General features: G+C 42.1%; 1 protein-coding gene across 1 annotated transcript in view; it reads right to left on the bottom strand.

Annotated features, from left to right (window-relative positions):
- LOC137321818 (protein eva-1 homolog C) overlaps nt 1-13,817 on the bottom strand; it is a 338,629-nt gene that overhangs the window by 93,457 nt on the left and 231,355 nt on the right. Inside the window, exon 5 of the mRNA XM_067984520.1 lies at nt 5,935-6,078. Within this exon, the coding sequence (XP_067840621.1) occupies nt 5,935-6,078 (144 nt within the window). The remainder of the gene's footprint in view (nt 1-5,934; nt 6,079-13,817) is intronic.

Below are 13,817 nucleotides of genomic sequence, written 5' to 3'. Positions count from 1 at the left end.
AGCATGGTGGTAAGGAGCACCATGCATGCATATACACACACAGATTCACTACAGTTTGACATTAAATTTATGGTTGTACTAAGATCATCGTCGGGTGTGTTGAAATAGTACTTGGGAAGATTCGGAAGTGGCTTTCATTAGGTTTTTATGAATGGGAGCCTGTACATGATGGCATATTTGTCATTGGAATGGGGAAGAGAGGGAGGAAGATTGTTCATAATGGTCAGATGTAGTAGCCAAGGGAAGGTCTCCATATCAGATAGGTATGACTATCTCTTGCAGCCGGAGCACCTCTGCCTGTATAATATTGTGCGGAGGTACCTACTGAGTGAATGCCATACACCTGCAGTTCAGTCTTACCAGCCTGTATTCCCTCTAGTTGCTCCTTCTTTTCTTCTTCCAAGAAGCAAAGATAGAGGGGAAAATCCCAATGGGCACACCACTGTGCACTGTCTAAAAAACATGTGTCGAGATGGGAGGGGATAAATAGCAGCCCTTCAGATATTAGCATAAAGGCAGATGGTAAAGTAGGGGGCAATAGCAAAAAAAACCTACACACAGTAACAAGGTTTTTACAATACCTGTAAATATGTAAGCTGGACCATTTAAGCACTCTTCTGCCTTGAAGGGAGTGCCAGCAACCCTGGATGCTAGTTTTATAGTGGTCTAATTAGGCTTATGAGATGGAAATGACAGGAAATGGTACGTATGTTGTTAACACCTCAAAATAGGCAAGCACCTCCAATGGAAATGAATGGATAAGGATACGACATATCAGATTGCTGCGCATCTCCCACCCTACCTGTCCAATTTGTGCAACAAAATTAGACAGATCATGGATGGTAATTCCAGCCTTAAGAGTCAAGTCACACTTGATGCAAAATCAAATGATCAGTGACAATGAGGTGAGAACTGTGTCAGCTTTCAGTTTCAAGTCCATTCTGAGGAATATGAATGTAAAACAGAATCTGGTTAGTAAATTCATATTTACAAGTTTGAATTCTGGTAGATCACATATTCAAACTGCAGTGAAACAAACTAACATTGTGCTTCAAAAAACATTTCATTTTATGTGGGATGTTGCTGAGAGACATGATAAGATGCCATTTCAATGTAATTCTTTTCTTTTCCTTTCAATATATTTTAAGAGTTGTAAGTTATCTCATTTATCAATGATATTGCTAATTTAATAGTCAAACAAAAATATGACTTGTCAGATTAGCTGAATAATAATAGATCATGAAGAACTGTAAAATAATTCAGAATAACAAAATTAGAGAGGAGACCATAAAACCTTCAGAAAGTGTATAGATTTGTCTGAGACTGACAGCCAGTAAGCCATCTAGCAATGATGGTGGACTGAAAGCTGTTCAGGGAGGGATAGGAGAGCAGGTAGAACAGGTAACTTGAGGCCCAACAGCATAGGGTCATGCACTGATTAATTAATGTTTTATAATTTATTAATACTTATCATTTGTGTATATAAATATAAATTGATGTATACTCCCCAAAATTGGGAGAGGAAGTTTGTTTTATTTGTCCTAGTTCTTCATCCTGTCCCTGGTTCTGTCCAACATAACGGGAAAATCTCGCGTGTGTTTTTTTAGCACCATGAAAGCAGAACAGTAAATGGTAATAACTTACAAGAAATGCATATTTTATATATTTTTTCAACCGCTTTGATTTACAACATACAGAGAAACATGAAAACACATAAATACACCCAGCAATCCTATTTTTGTCTACTAAATAGAGCAAAAAAAATCCACTTTTGTGTGAAACCCTTTGCTGAATAAAATGTACTAGTGTTTTCAGAAAAAAAATCATTACCAATTACTGAGTTTAGTTAATGATGTTCATACATAACATCGTTAGATGTTCATAGATTAAGTGAATGGGCAGATGGAGTTCAATGTGGGAAAATGTGAGGTCATCCACTTTGGACCTAAGAAAGATAGATCAGAGTATTTTCTAAATGGCGAGAAGCTAGGAACTGTGGATTTAACTGCATTCAGTTCTGGGCACCACATCTCAGGAAGGATATATTGGCCTTAGAGGGGGTGCAGTACAGAGTCACCAGAATGATAACAGGGCTAAAAGGGTTAATTGTAAGGACAGGTTGCATAGACTAGACTTGTATTCCCTTGAATATAGAAGATTAAGAAGTGATCTAAGATGAGGTGTTTAAGATGATTAAAGGATTTCGTAGAGTAGATAGAGAGAAACTATTTCCTCTGGTGGGAGAGTCCAGAACAAGGGGGCATAACCTTAAAATTAGAGCTAGGCAGTTCAGGGGTGATGTCAGAAAGCACTTCTTCACACAAGGGTGGCGGAAATCTGGAACTCTCTCCCCAAAAAGCTGTTGAGGCTAGGTCAATTGAAAATTTCAAAACTGAGATTGACAGATTTTTGTTAGGCAAGGGTATTTAGGGTTATGGAACCAAGGTGAGTAGTTGGAGTTAAGATACAGATCATCCACGACCTAACTGAATGGCAGAACAGGTTCGAGGGGCTGAATGGCCTACTCCTGTTCCTATGTTTCTAAAACTGACAGATTGCTAATAAGTGGTAATTGCACAATCCGATGCTCTCAATGAAAAGCGGCACTCATGGAAGGATATCTTGGGAAATCATGAGTGCACAACCCATGACTTATCATCCTTTAGTAATGGAAAGTCACTAACTGTGTGATTCACAATTTTCCAAGATGTATTCTCAGCAAGTGCCGATCCCTGCTGTAAGTGCCAGATTGTGGAATCATCCCACCAGAAGTTTAAGATATTTTTGTGATGGGCACATGCTCACTAACTCTAGTAATCCCTTCCTTTATTATTTCTGCAATATTTGTGCACCTAAGACAAGCAGAGAAAGTGGATTCTTTAGTGAATGTGTATTTCCATTTCACAAAATTTCTGTCATTCTGCGCCTCAAACCATTATCTTGATATGTCTTCATACTACATGATTACTTCCATTTCAAATGCCCCATTGAAGAAGCCCTTAGTTCTGTCAGTTAGAGGGAGTAAAATCTTCCTCAAACAAGGATTTCACTCTAGGTCTCATACCAAATCTGCCATCGGTAGCAAACCTAAACTTCAACCTGCAGCATTTGGCATCGGATCAGGCTATGGGTGGGCTAACCTCTCAGCATATCTTTACGGGTCAACAATGCACTCTTAACATTGCTGGTCCCCCCACGCCCAACATCAGAGAAGGTCCACAGATAGATCCACAAAGTTGCAAATGTGCTTTGCACAACCTTAACAAATGTGATTCATAAAAGAGCAATAGCATTAAAGCCATGATGATAACTTAGGTGCAGCTGCACATCCACAGTTCCATATTGTTGCTGAATCTGGATAAACAAGGCAGGTTGGCACAATTGAAACTGACATGATTTCCAATTTGAAATGGTTCAATAATGTGAAATAAACTATTTCAGTGTTCCCCAATCTTAGGAGTGCTTTTACATTTGCTGGTGTTTGTGCTACAATGCAAGTGCTCAATTCTCTGATTTCAAAATAGCATAAAGAAAATTCAATACTTCAAAAAAGCAGGCATAAAATGCAAATCTACCAAAATTACTCAAACTACCTGAGTGCCACTAGCTATCTATATGGAATTTGAAATAATTGTGAACATCCATTTCAACATTATATTACACAAGCTACTATATAAAAACACATTCATACTGAATACGTAACGGGAGGTTTTATTAATGAGCTCTCATTACAAGAAGTTCACAAACATTTGTGTTCGGCATTCATGCAGATGTAAAATATACTTTATATTGAACAATTTCCCTTTTTAACCCTCAGACCAGTATTAGCGCATTGTTGTCCAAGGATGCATTTATATTTTGGGGAAGAATTTCCATGGGGGTTCTCCCGATCTACTACCGTAATATTAAAGATACACGGAAACCCTAGAGAAAGGACATAAGCCATAAGTTTTTAGTCATTTACATTGTTTCATCAGGGTTTCTGCCAACCTTCTTCCAAAGTTATGGCAGTAGATTGGGAGAGCGTCCAGAGCAATTCTAGGCATATAACTGTAGCATCAGTGCGAAGTGGTTTGGCTTCATACCAACACTACAGTTACAAGTGCTATCTAAATCCAGAATCAGGTCCTCATTTAACACTGGAGTAAAGCAGATGAGACTACCTGGAGGAGGGAGTCTCACTTCTCTTCACCCTAGGATCAGGTCAGGACTTAACTCCACATTTACAATGCACAAATTTGACATCCTTTCCTCCTACACTAAACTGAACATTTGAGAAAGACTGTATTTTACTATGTTTTACACCACTAAACTTGTACAATTTCATAAAATTACCCTTGTAATGTAATGCAGCCCAAGTTGAATTAATTTCCACTTTATCTGTCATCACAGTCCCAGGCACACTCCCAACAAAGTGCCGAGTACTGAAATTTAAGACAAGTTCACAATAGTTTTGCAAACAACATGATATTATGATGTTAAACCCAAATCAAAAAATAGCTTCTGTTAATGAAGCATTCCTATCTGAACTCTGAGGGCATAGTTTTTACTCAGAGCCAGGTACCCGGGCGTCCGCAGATATTCACGTGGGGAACCTGGAAGCGAATTGAGTGTGTCGCAATCTGCGATCGCAACTCAATTTGAAGGTGAGCATTTGAGCTTCCGGGTTTCCCAAGCTCTGGGCAACCAGGTTGGCAGGCTGGCTGTCTCTCGGCAGTGAAAGAAGCTGTAAATCAGAGGGGGGTGCAGGAGGGAGAAAGAAATAATGGGGCTAGGAAAAAAATCGGAGGTGGGGGAGGGGGAGTTGGGGGGCGTGGACGACATCAGGGGGGGTCAGCCAGCATCGGACATCGGGGGTGGGTCCACCATTGGGGTGAGGGGGAGTGGGTCGGCCAGGTGAGCTTGTTGGGCCTGAATGAAGCAGTTCTGCTCCTCCGGGCTCAGAAGCAATGCAATAAAGGCACTCACCTCATGGATCCAGCCCTTCCCGCCTGCTTTCACCGAACGTGAATCGGAAGTGATGGAAAACCCAAACAGATACGGTTAAATTCATTTTAAGTATCCAATACACAAACTATTAAGTACTAGAAGTATCTCAATGAGGTACATTGCCCTTTTAAGTATCGGCCCACCAGTTTTAAGTGGGGGCGGGACTTCCTGGTGTCTGCTGTGCACATGCACACAAATCTGCCTGGGTTAAACCCAGAAATGGGCACATTGGAGCTAGGTTGCGGTCCGCTCTGAAAAGCTGTTATTTTAACCTCCCACCCACCCGTTCTTATGGGTTAAAATTTACCCCTGAGAAATCCTACTGCAAATTAATTTTGTTTAAAAGGCAAAGGTGGTAAAGCAGATTTTGTTTTTCTATATAGTATAACAGATATCCAGATATGTTTTACAGTTTGGGATGTCTCCTGGAGTGCTAAAGTTGCAAATTAAATCAGTTAAGTGTCTTAAGGTAACCATTCCACCCACTCTAAAAGCATACATTTTCTTTTTAAAAGTTTTGTTTCTCTCACTAATTTTATCCCATCCACTCCTCCCCCTGAAGCAATGACTCCTTGCAGAGCTTCCTCCTTTTAGAAGGCAAGCACTTCCTATTGTACCATCATGGCATTTCTGATCCTCAGAATAGTCGTTCTGAACGAGTTGGCAATATCAGTGCCGTTATAGCTGAGTTATGGAAGATTTTGTGCTGTGAGGTCACCCCCACGAGAAAGCACGTTCAGACAGTCCAAACTCATTTCAGGTAGTAATGTCAGAAAGATTTAACTTTCATCCCATCACACTAGGCTAATTTCAGATACAGGTCACAAATGTAAAACCCACTACACCACCCAGGCAAATGCTGTCACCCTTTAAATGATATTTATAAAAGTTAAATAAAGAGCTGCTGGATTTTGACAATGTTGAGAGTGAATTCCACTGTCTTACCGCAGGTGTAGATGACATTGAGGAATTTGCGGATGCCTGGATAACAGGGATCACCAAACTCATAGGAACTGGCATAAACACTGCAGCTCCTCTTCCCGTGGCATCGTTTAGTCATAATCTGTAAAGCTAAAGTTGACTGGCAGTCTGGAAGAAATAGAACAATGAGGCATAAGTATTGATTCAGATAGCTGCACATCCCTATGTTTAATTATTTCAGTGGACACTGGTCAAAGGTAGTTTTGTCTTTCTGGACTAAATCCACAGGCAACAATGGTCAATTTTTAAGCTGTAGCAAAATTCATTTTATGTGTACAGAACTTTAGGATCTGATTTAACCACTATTACAAAATGTCTACATTTCTGTCTATTTTGGTCTTGCATACACGATAACAACTTACATGAAAAGAATATCAATTTAGCTTCCTGTTAGTTCAGTGGGTGAATATAGTGCCCAGTGCAACAAAAAGACTTGCATTTATCTATCACCTTAGCATGTCTCTTAAAAACATCCTGAAGAACTTCGCACATAATGAATAGTGTGGTGGTTATGTTACAGGACTACTAATCCAGAGGCCTGGACTAATAATCCAGGGAATGTGAGTTGAAATCCCACCATGGCAGTTTGAGAATTTGAATTCAGTTTAAAAATAAAATCTGGAAGTAAAAAGCTGGTATCATTAAAAGTAATCATGAAGCTGTTGGATAATTATAAAAGCCTAGCTAGTTCACTAATGCCCTTTAGGGAAGGAAACCAGCACCCTTACCTAGTCTGACCTATATGTGACTCCAGTCCCACCCCAGTGTGGTTGACTCTTAACTGCCCTCTGAAGTGACCTAGCAAGCCACTCAGTTGTATCAAATTGCTCAGCATCACCACACAGGACTGCAGCCATTCGAGAAGAAGGCCCACCATCACTTTCTCAGGGCAACTAGGGAAGGCCAGCAATGCCCACAGCCTAAGAATGATTATTTTTTTAATTGAAGTGCAGGCACTCTTATGTCAGTAAACATGACAGTAATTTTGTGCACAGCAAGATCCCATAAAGGACAATGAGATGAATGATAGATTAATCTAAGTCTTTTTGTGTTTGTTGAAGAAAGAATGTCAACCAGAACATTGGGAAGACTCATTGCTCTTCTTTGAATAGTGCCAGGAGAACTTTCACATCTACCTGAACCACCAGAGGTACCTCACTTTAACATCTCATTGTATGACAGCACCTCTGACAATGCAGCACTGATGTGTCAGGCTAGATTATGTGTTCAAGTCCTGGAGTGAGGCTAGAACTGACTACCTACTGACTCAGAGGTACAAGTGCTAACATTAAGCCAATTTGATACCTAACACTATATAGTACTGAGTATTATAGTCAGGGAAGGTCCTGGGTGTTGGATCCCTCTTTGTGCTGAGTTAATGATAGGACTGCTACAATTGGGTTCAATATACCTGGGAAAAGGAACTATCAGCTAAGTCTCCCATTCCTGCTAGAAAGTGTGTGTGTGTGTGTGTGAGAGAGAGAGAGTGAGTGAGTGAGTGTGTGAAAAAATTTGGAGTAAGGCTAAGATCAGGTTTAGCTGTGATGTCATCCAGGATTAAGTAGCTCATAAGCACTCACTGTCTTAGATCACACATAAAGAATAAGCACTTTGGTGAGGTACCATGAGTTTGCAGCACCCATGGAACTATATTCAGCTTCAGGATAGCAGAGAAATGGGCAAAAAAGAAATAAGATGCTAAATTACATTTGATCTACATAAATAGAGCTGGATTTTTGTATCAGCAGACAGTAGAGGGTTCTTTAGCAGGCAGTGGTGGGTTGGTTACTAGGCAGTGATGAGTTCATTAACAGGGAGTGGTAGGTCCATTAGCAGCTAATGGCAGGCTCATCAGTAGACAATACTGGGTCCATTAGCAGACAGTACTGCGTTCATTAGCAGGCAGTGCTGGGGTCATTGGCAAGTAGTACAGCGTTCATTAGCAAATCCGCCCCTAAATAATTTCAGGGCTTTCCTCCCCTACAGGTAAACCTGGAATATTTACATGTCTGTCCAGTAGATGGATATCTTTTGGTCACTATTATTCTCAGCCATCACCAGCAGAGTGGAGAGGACACACATTCTTGCCAAGTGGTAAATGTTGGTCAGATTTAAAATCAAAATAGTTTCAGTTATTGTTGTGGAAACAGCCAGCTCCAGTAAGGAAGATGCTCCAGTTTTGTCTGGTTAGACAGGTGCTGAAACAACACAAAAGAAACTACTGTGGGAAAAAAGACCACACTTGTGGCTAATATTTGGTGCCATCACCCTATTATGGGGATGATGTGGAGATGCCGGTGATGGACTGGGGTTGACAATTGTAAACAATTTTACAACACCAAGTTATAGTCCAGCAATTTTATTTTAAATTCACAAGCTTTCGGAGGCTTCCTCCTTCCTCAGGTAAATGTTAAGGAGCTCCTCGAAGCCTACGCAATTATACATATAGAACAATACATGGTGTTTACAGAATGCCCCTGCAACTGCCCGTTGCCAAGGCAATCACCGTGTTCAGACAGAGAGGTGTCACCTGCAGAACCCCCGAATACACATTCAACAAAAAAACAAACAGGAAAAAAAAGAGAGAGGCAGAAACATCCGGAAGGCAGAGAAAGCCAGCAAATGACCCATTATAGCCAGCAAATGACCCATAATGATCTTGGGTTCATGTCACGCTACACGTTACCCCACCAGCGAACAAATGTTATCTGTTTTTAATATAATGGGTCATTTGCTGGCTTTCTCTGCCTTCCGGATGTTTCTGCCTCTCTGTTTTTTTTCCTGTTTGTTTTTTTGTTGAATGTGTATTCGGGGGTTCTGCAGGTGACACCTCTCTGTCTGAACACGGTGATTGCCTTGGCAACGGGCAGTTGCAGGGGCATTCTGTAAACACCATGTATTGTTCTATATGTATAATTGCGTAGGCTTCGAGGAGCTCCTTAACATTTACCTGAGGAAGGAGGAAGCCTCCGAAAGCTTGTGAATTTAAAATAAAATTGCTGGACTATAACTTGGTGTTGTAAAATTGTTTACTATTATGGGGACTATCACCTCACGTCCCAGTAATTCTACTGAATTACCTCCATTAGACTGGCCAACTCACTTTCCCTGGATCTTAGCAGCAAATTCCCACCACCACCAGTGCTAGAGGGGAAGAAAAACCTGATATTCAGCAAAGCTTCAGTGTCATCACTACCAGTCAGTTAAAAAAAAAAATCACAGGAGGAATTTACTTTGAACGGTCTTCAAACCATTAGCATTGTAAAGATTTTGACAGACTAGCATGTCTGCTGCAATCTTTGATGTAATTGATTGCAGTCTTTACATACAAACAGAAGCTTTGCCTTTCCTATAACTCCTAACAGCATAGGTGCTTCAACTCTTCATCACTTTGACCCTGAAGATTTTGATAAAGTGTGCCCTGGACAGCATTAGCTTTCTCTGTGTGACACTGAATTAGCACTGCTGTCTTAATTTTGTTTGGTTAATTGCATTTCACTGTGTTCTGCAAATGAAGCACAGAAACAAGAGGCATAGTCATCAAAATCAGCAATGAAGGTAACATCACAAGTACTGGAACCTAGCGCCTCTGTCGTAAGAATATCTCATGACATATTACGTACTTTGAAAGATGATAACAGCCAAAGGTAAACTTGATCGTTATTTTGATTTGGCAATAGCAAACAGAAAGTGATAATATATAGATAATGACTAGTGGAGTTCTACTGCGTATCCTGCTTTTCATGTTATTCACAAACAATACAGAAAGAGTACCCTCTGTCTACCTCAAACTTCAAAAGGGGGAAGGACCAAAAGGAGGAAATTCCAATGCCGTGAATTTCTTCAGCCCGGCCTCTCTAACACCCAGCAACCTGGACACCAGGATGAATTTGGCGTACAGATCGTTTTAATAGCGAATAAGAGGTCCATCTGGATATTGAGGACCCGGGTTCTGGCCTGGACCACCAATAAAACTGCCAGCACAATTATTATTTCCAACCATCTTATTAATGGGGTCAATGGGGCAGCTGTCAAAAATCCTGCTAGTTACTGGCACCAGCTGGGGCACTAGCAATTGGCCAATACCACTTTTTCCATCTCCCCTTCTCTGGTAGACACCCAAGATATGCCCTTAGAGACACAGGTTCCTGCCACCTCTATTCAAATGAGGTGACGTCCCCCAATAAGTGTCTGCTCCAGTAGGAGCAGGAGTGGAGCTCACCGGCGTCCACTTCACCGTACTTCTGCCGGCAGAACAGGACAATGGATTTTCGGAGCCATTGGAGGTTAAATTGGTTAACCCCCGAAAACGGGTGCTGGGATCGCAGTGCATGATTAACCAGCGCCTAGTCGTTGAGATGCAGGCAGCACGTAATATTCGTGCTGCCCGGTGATTTCAATGATCGCTGCATGCAGCCACTCAACAGCGCAGGTAGTGCTGGCTGCACACACCAGCAGGGGGCCTCGATATCGGGAGTGGCCAGCACCACTTAAAGGCAGCCTGCACCTCTTAAAGGGGAAGGTGCACTGTGACTGCAGGAAATGGTGGAAGTCAATGGTGAAGAGTGGTGATGATGGGAGCTCTGGAATTTTTAACGAGCAGCAACTTGGCTGCTCAAAGTTTGCGGGACTCTTATATGTTCAAAATATGAGGTACGGGCCTGAATGGTGATCAGAAATCGCACCCGTAAAACACAGATGCAGGTCACATCCTCACGTTTAAAAACTGTTGATTTATTTTAAAACATTGACTAAAGGTTACTCACAATGACATCCCACATCCTCCAATCTGCATGCCCGACCTCACCAATGTGCCGATTTGAATTTGTACCGGGCCTGCGAGAGAGTGTGCAACAAGGTTCTCTGATGATGCACGAGAGGCCTTGGTGCAAGAGGTGGACAGAAGGATGGCATCCTATATCCGCAGGGGGGGCAAGAGGCCCTCCAGACATATGGTCCCGAGCACCACATACATGAATGCAGTGCAGGAAGAAGTTCAATGCTTTGACACGAGTGGTCAAGGTGCGTGAGTTCAACGGTCAAGTGGACCACTAGCACCATCCACTGCTCCACCCACTACACCCCCAGTCACCCACAATCTCTTTCAAACAGTAATCAACTCTTCCAATCAGATGCTTCCTCTCACCCTCACACATTACCATTGTCACAAGCCGCACACCCACAACTCACAGGTCACACACACTGGCAGCTATTCAACTATGACAGCTAGGTCACCCAAATATCTTGCAGGACACTCACTGACACACTTCCCGCTTTCTGCAGAAGATGGCGCATAATAGGAGGCAGCAACTGGCAGTGGCTCCATGGAACATGAATCTGCTGTCCTCAGGATGACAGCATTCCTGTCCCACCCCTGCACCCCACCAGTGCCCTTGCTGTTGCCTGTCAGCGAGCCAGCCCACTCCGTGTAGAGTACTGAAACTTTATTATCGGAACACAGGAACGTGGGAACAGGAGTAGGCCATTAAGCCCCTCGAGCCTGTTCCACCATTCAATGAGATCATGGGAGATTTGTGACCTAACTCCATATACCCACTTTAGCCCAACATCCCTTAATACCTTTGGTTAATAAAAAATGATCAATCTCAGACTTAAAATTAACAATTGAGCTAGCATCAATTGCCGTTTGCAGAAGAGAGTTCCAAATTTCAACCATCCTTTGCACGTAGAAGAATTTCGTAACTTCACTCCTGAAAGTCCTGGCTCTATTTTTTAGGCTATGTCCTCTAGTTATAGTATTCAAGTATAGGAGACCTCCAAAAACAGGTACAAATGCATCAGCAGCCAGAAGCAATAATCCAGCAGCTAACCTGTAACTCCTGCATGATCCCTTTAAATAGCACTGGTGGGGAGGGAGGGGTCCTCCATGCCGTTTAAGACCGGATCAGCTGTGCGAGGTTAAGACCATGGCTGGAGTTCCAATGTAGCAGTGATCCCTTTAAATCAGCATTGCACACGGATATAGGTCATAATCTCTCTACTTTACATGCTGTTGGCGTTCGCTATCTGCGCATGCGCAAATGCCTTTACCGATATGGCATCCTGCACACATCACGCTAGAAGCATGCACATCTCGGACGCCATTTTCAGGGCTTAGGAGTCCGCACAGCACATACACAATAGGCGCTGCACGGCCCAATTTAGCTTATGTCAGACCGGTGATTTGTGAATTTAATAAAGTTCAATTCCACCAGGAACATCTACAAATCTATAAGCACCTCTCTGCTCCATTGCAGGAATGACGCCACCAACAATTCAGGGAACAAGTGGTCTATCTGAACCGAGAACTTAAAGCAAAATCAATCAATACTAATATAAAGTAATGATGTGGAGATGCCGGTGATGGACTGGGGTTGACAATTGTAAACAATTTTACAACACCAAGTTATAGTCCAGCAATTTTATTTTAAATTCACAAGCTTTCGGAGGCTTCCTCCTTCGTCAGGTAAATGTAATTTATAACTTGGTGTTGTAAAATTGTTTACAAATATAAAGTAAGCCAAATTACAAAGATGAAATATGCTTTCACAAAACAATCAATATCATACAGTGCCCACCAGTTACCTTCTAGTGAACTAGAGGCCACTACGTAACTGTACTGCAGGATCCCCAAATGTGAATGTGCATAATTGTATGGTAATTCACAAAGCAAAAAGAACCTCACTGCATCAGAAAAGAAAAAAGTGATTAGTGTGTGCGTCAGAGTTAATGCTGGGGACATCAATGTTTGCAATGTACATAAATGATTTGGAAGTGGAGACAGAAAGCTAAGTTTGTTGACAAAATTGAGGGGGCAGTACAAATAACACAGAACAAGCAGACCAAATAGATAGGTTGAGCTGACAAGTGGCAGATATCATTTGACACCGACAAAAGTCAGGTGATGAGACTGGGGAAGGGAATAAACAGTGGGAAAATAAGATTAACAGTAGCAGATGACAGGACATATCACAGGAGAGGGAACTGGGATCACTGTTGGGTAACTCGTTGAAATTATCAACGCGAGTGCAATAGCACTCAGACTGTATAGCCAGATGAATAGAGATTCCTCCTGATGTGGAGTTACAGGACAAACAATGGGAGTCCTCTGCCTCTGCATATTCTCTCTCTTACTGTTTTCTCTTACAACCAGAGTAGAACAAGATGTTCCTTGTCATGATGACGAGATAACACCCAAATATCATCATGCAACCCATGTAAGGCATAATATGTACATGCATCACACAGCTACATTAGACGTGAAGATTATTTTGAGCTGAGATTATTTGGAAATGTGAGTGAAGGGACACTTCCAGGTGAAGGCTGGGGGGGTGCAAAGTGTAAGCTGTTGGCATTCATAGCAAGCACTGAAACTACTTTAAGAGAGTGTGAGGGGGAAGTAATTGTGAATTCCATACATGCTTAGTACACTGCATTAATGGAAAGTAATGGTGGGTTTTCCTACCTTGGCTGACCTGGTAAAGCCAGTAAGTTTCTTCCAGCACTGCTATCAGCTGCCTGCATGGTGAAGAAGCATTCCCACAAGTCACCACCTTCTCCCATTCTCTCTGTGCTGCTGTTCTTGGGGTCCTGCACTGCTAACTGCTGCAGAGGGCCCCTTCCTCTGCCTCAATTCCTCCAGTAGAATTTCAATGGCCCCATTAGAGAAACAAGCTGAGCTGCTGAACTCTTTCTATTCATTCTTTCACCAAAGAAGTTTTCTGCCTTGATAACTAGCAAACTACGATTCCTGCCACTTTAAGCTGCTGCAGGTTTTTAAATCCTGTTGCAACGCCAGATTTCCCACCCACTAATGGGCAAGCTCCCAATCACAGGTGTTTTCAAAG

Source organism: Heptranchias perlo, chromosome 5, assembly GCF_035084215.1.
Source record: "Heptranchias perlo isolate sHepPer1 chromosome 5, sHepPer1.hap1, whole genome shotgun sequence".
NCBI lineage: Eukaryota > Metazoa > Chordata > Chondrichthyes > Hexanchiformes > Hexanchidae > Heptranchias > Heptranchias perlo.
The sequence above is the reverse complement of the archived record's forward strand: the minus strand, read 5'-3'. Positions and strand labels throughout refer to the sequence as shown.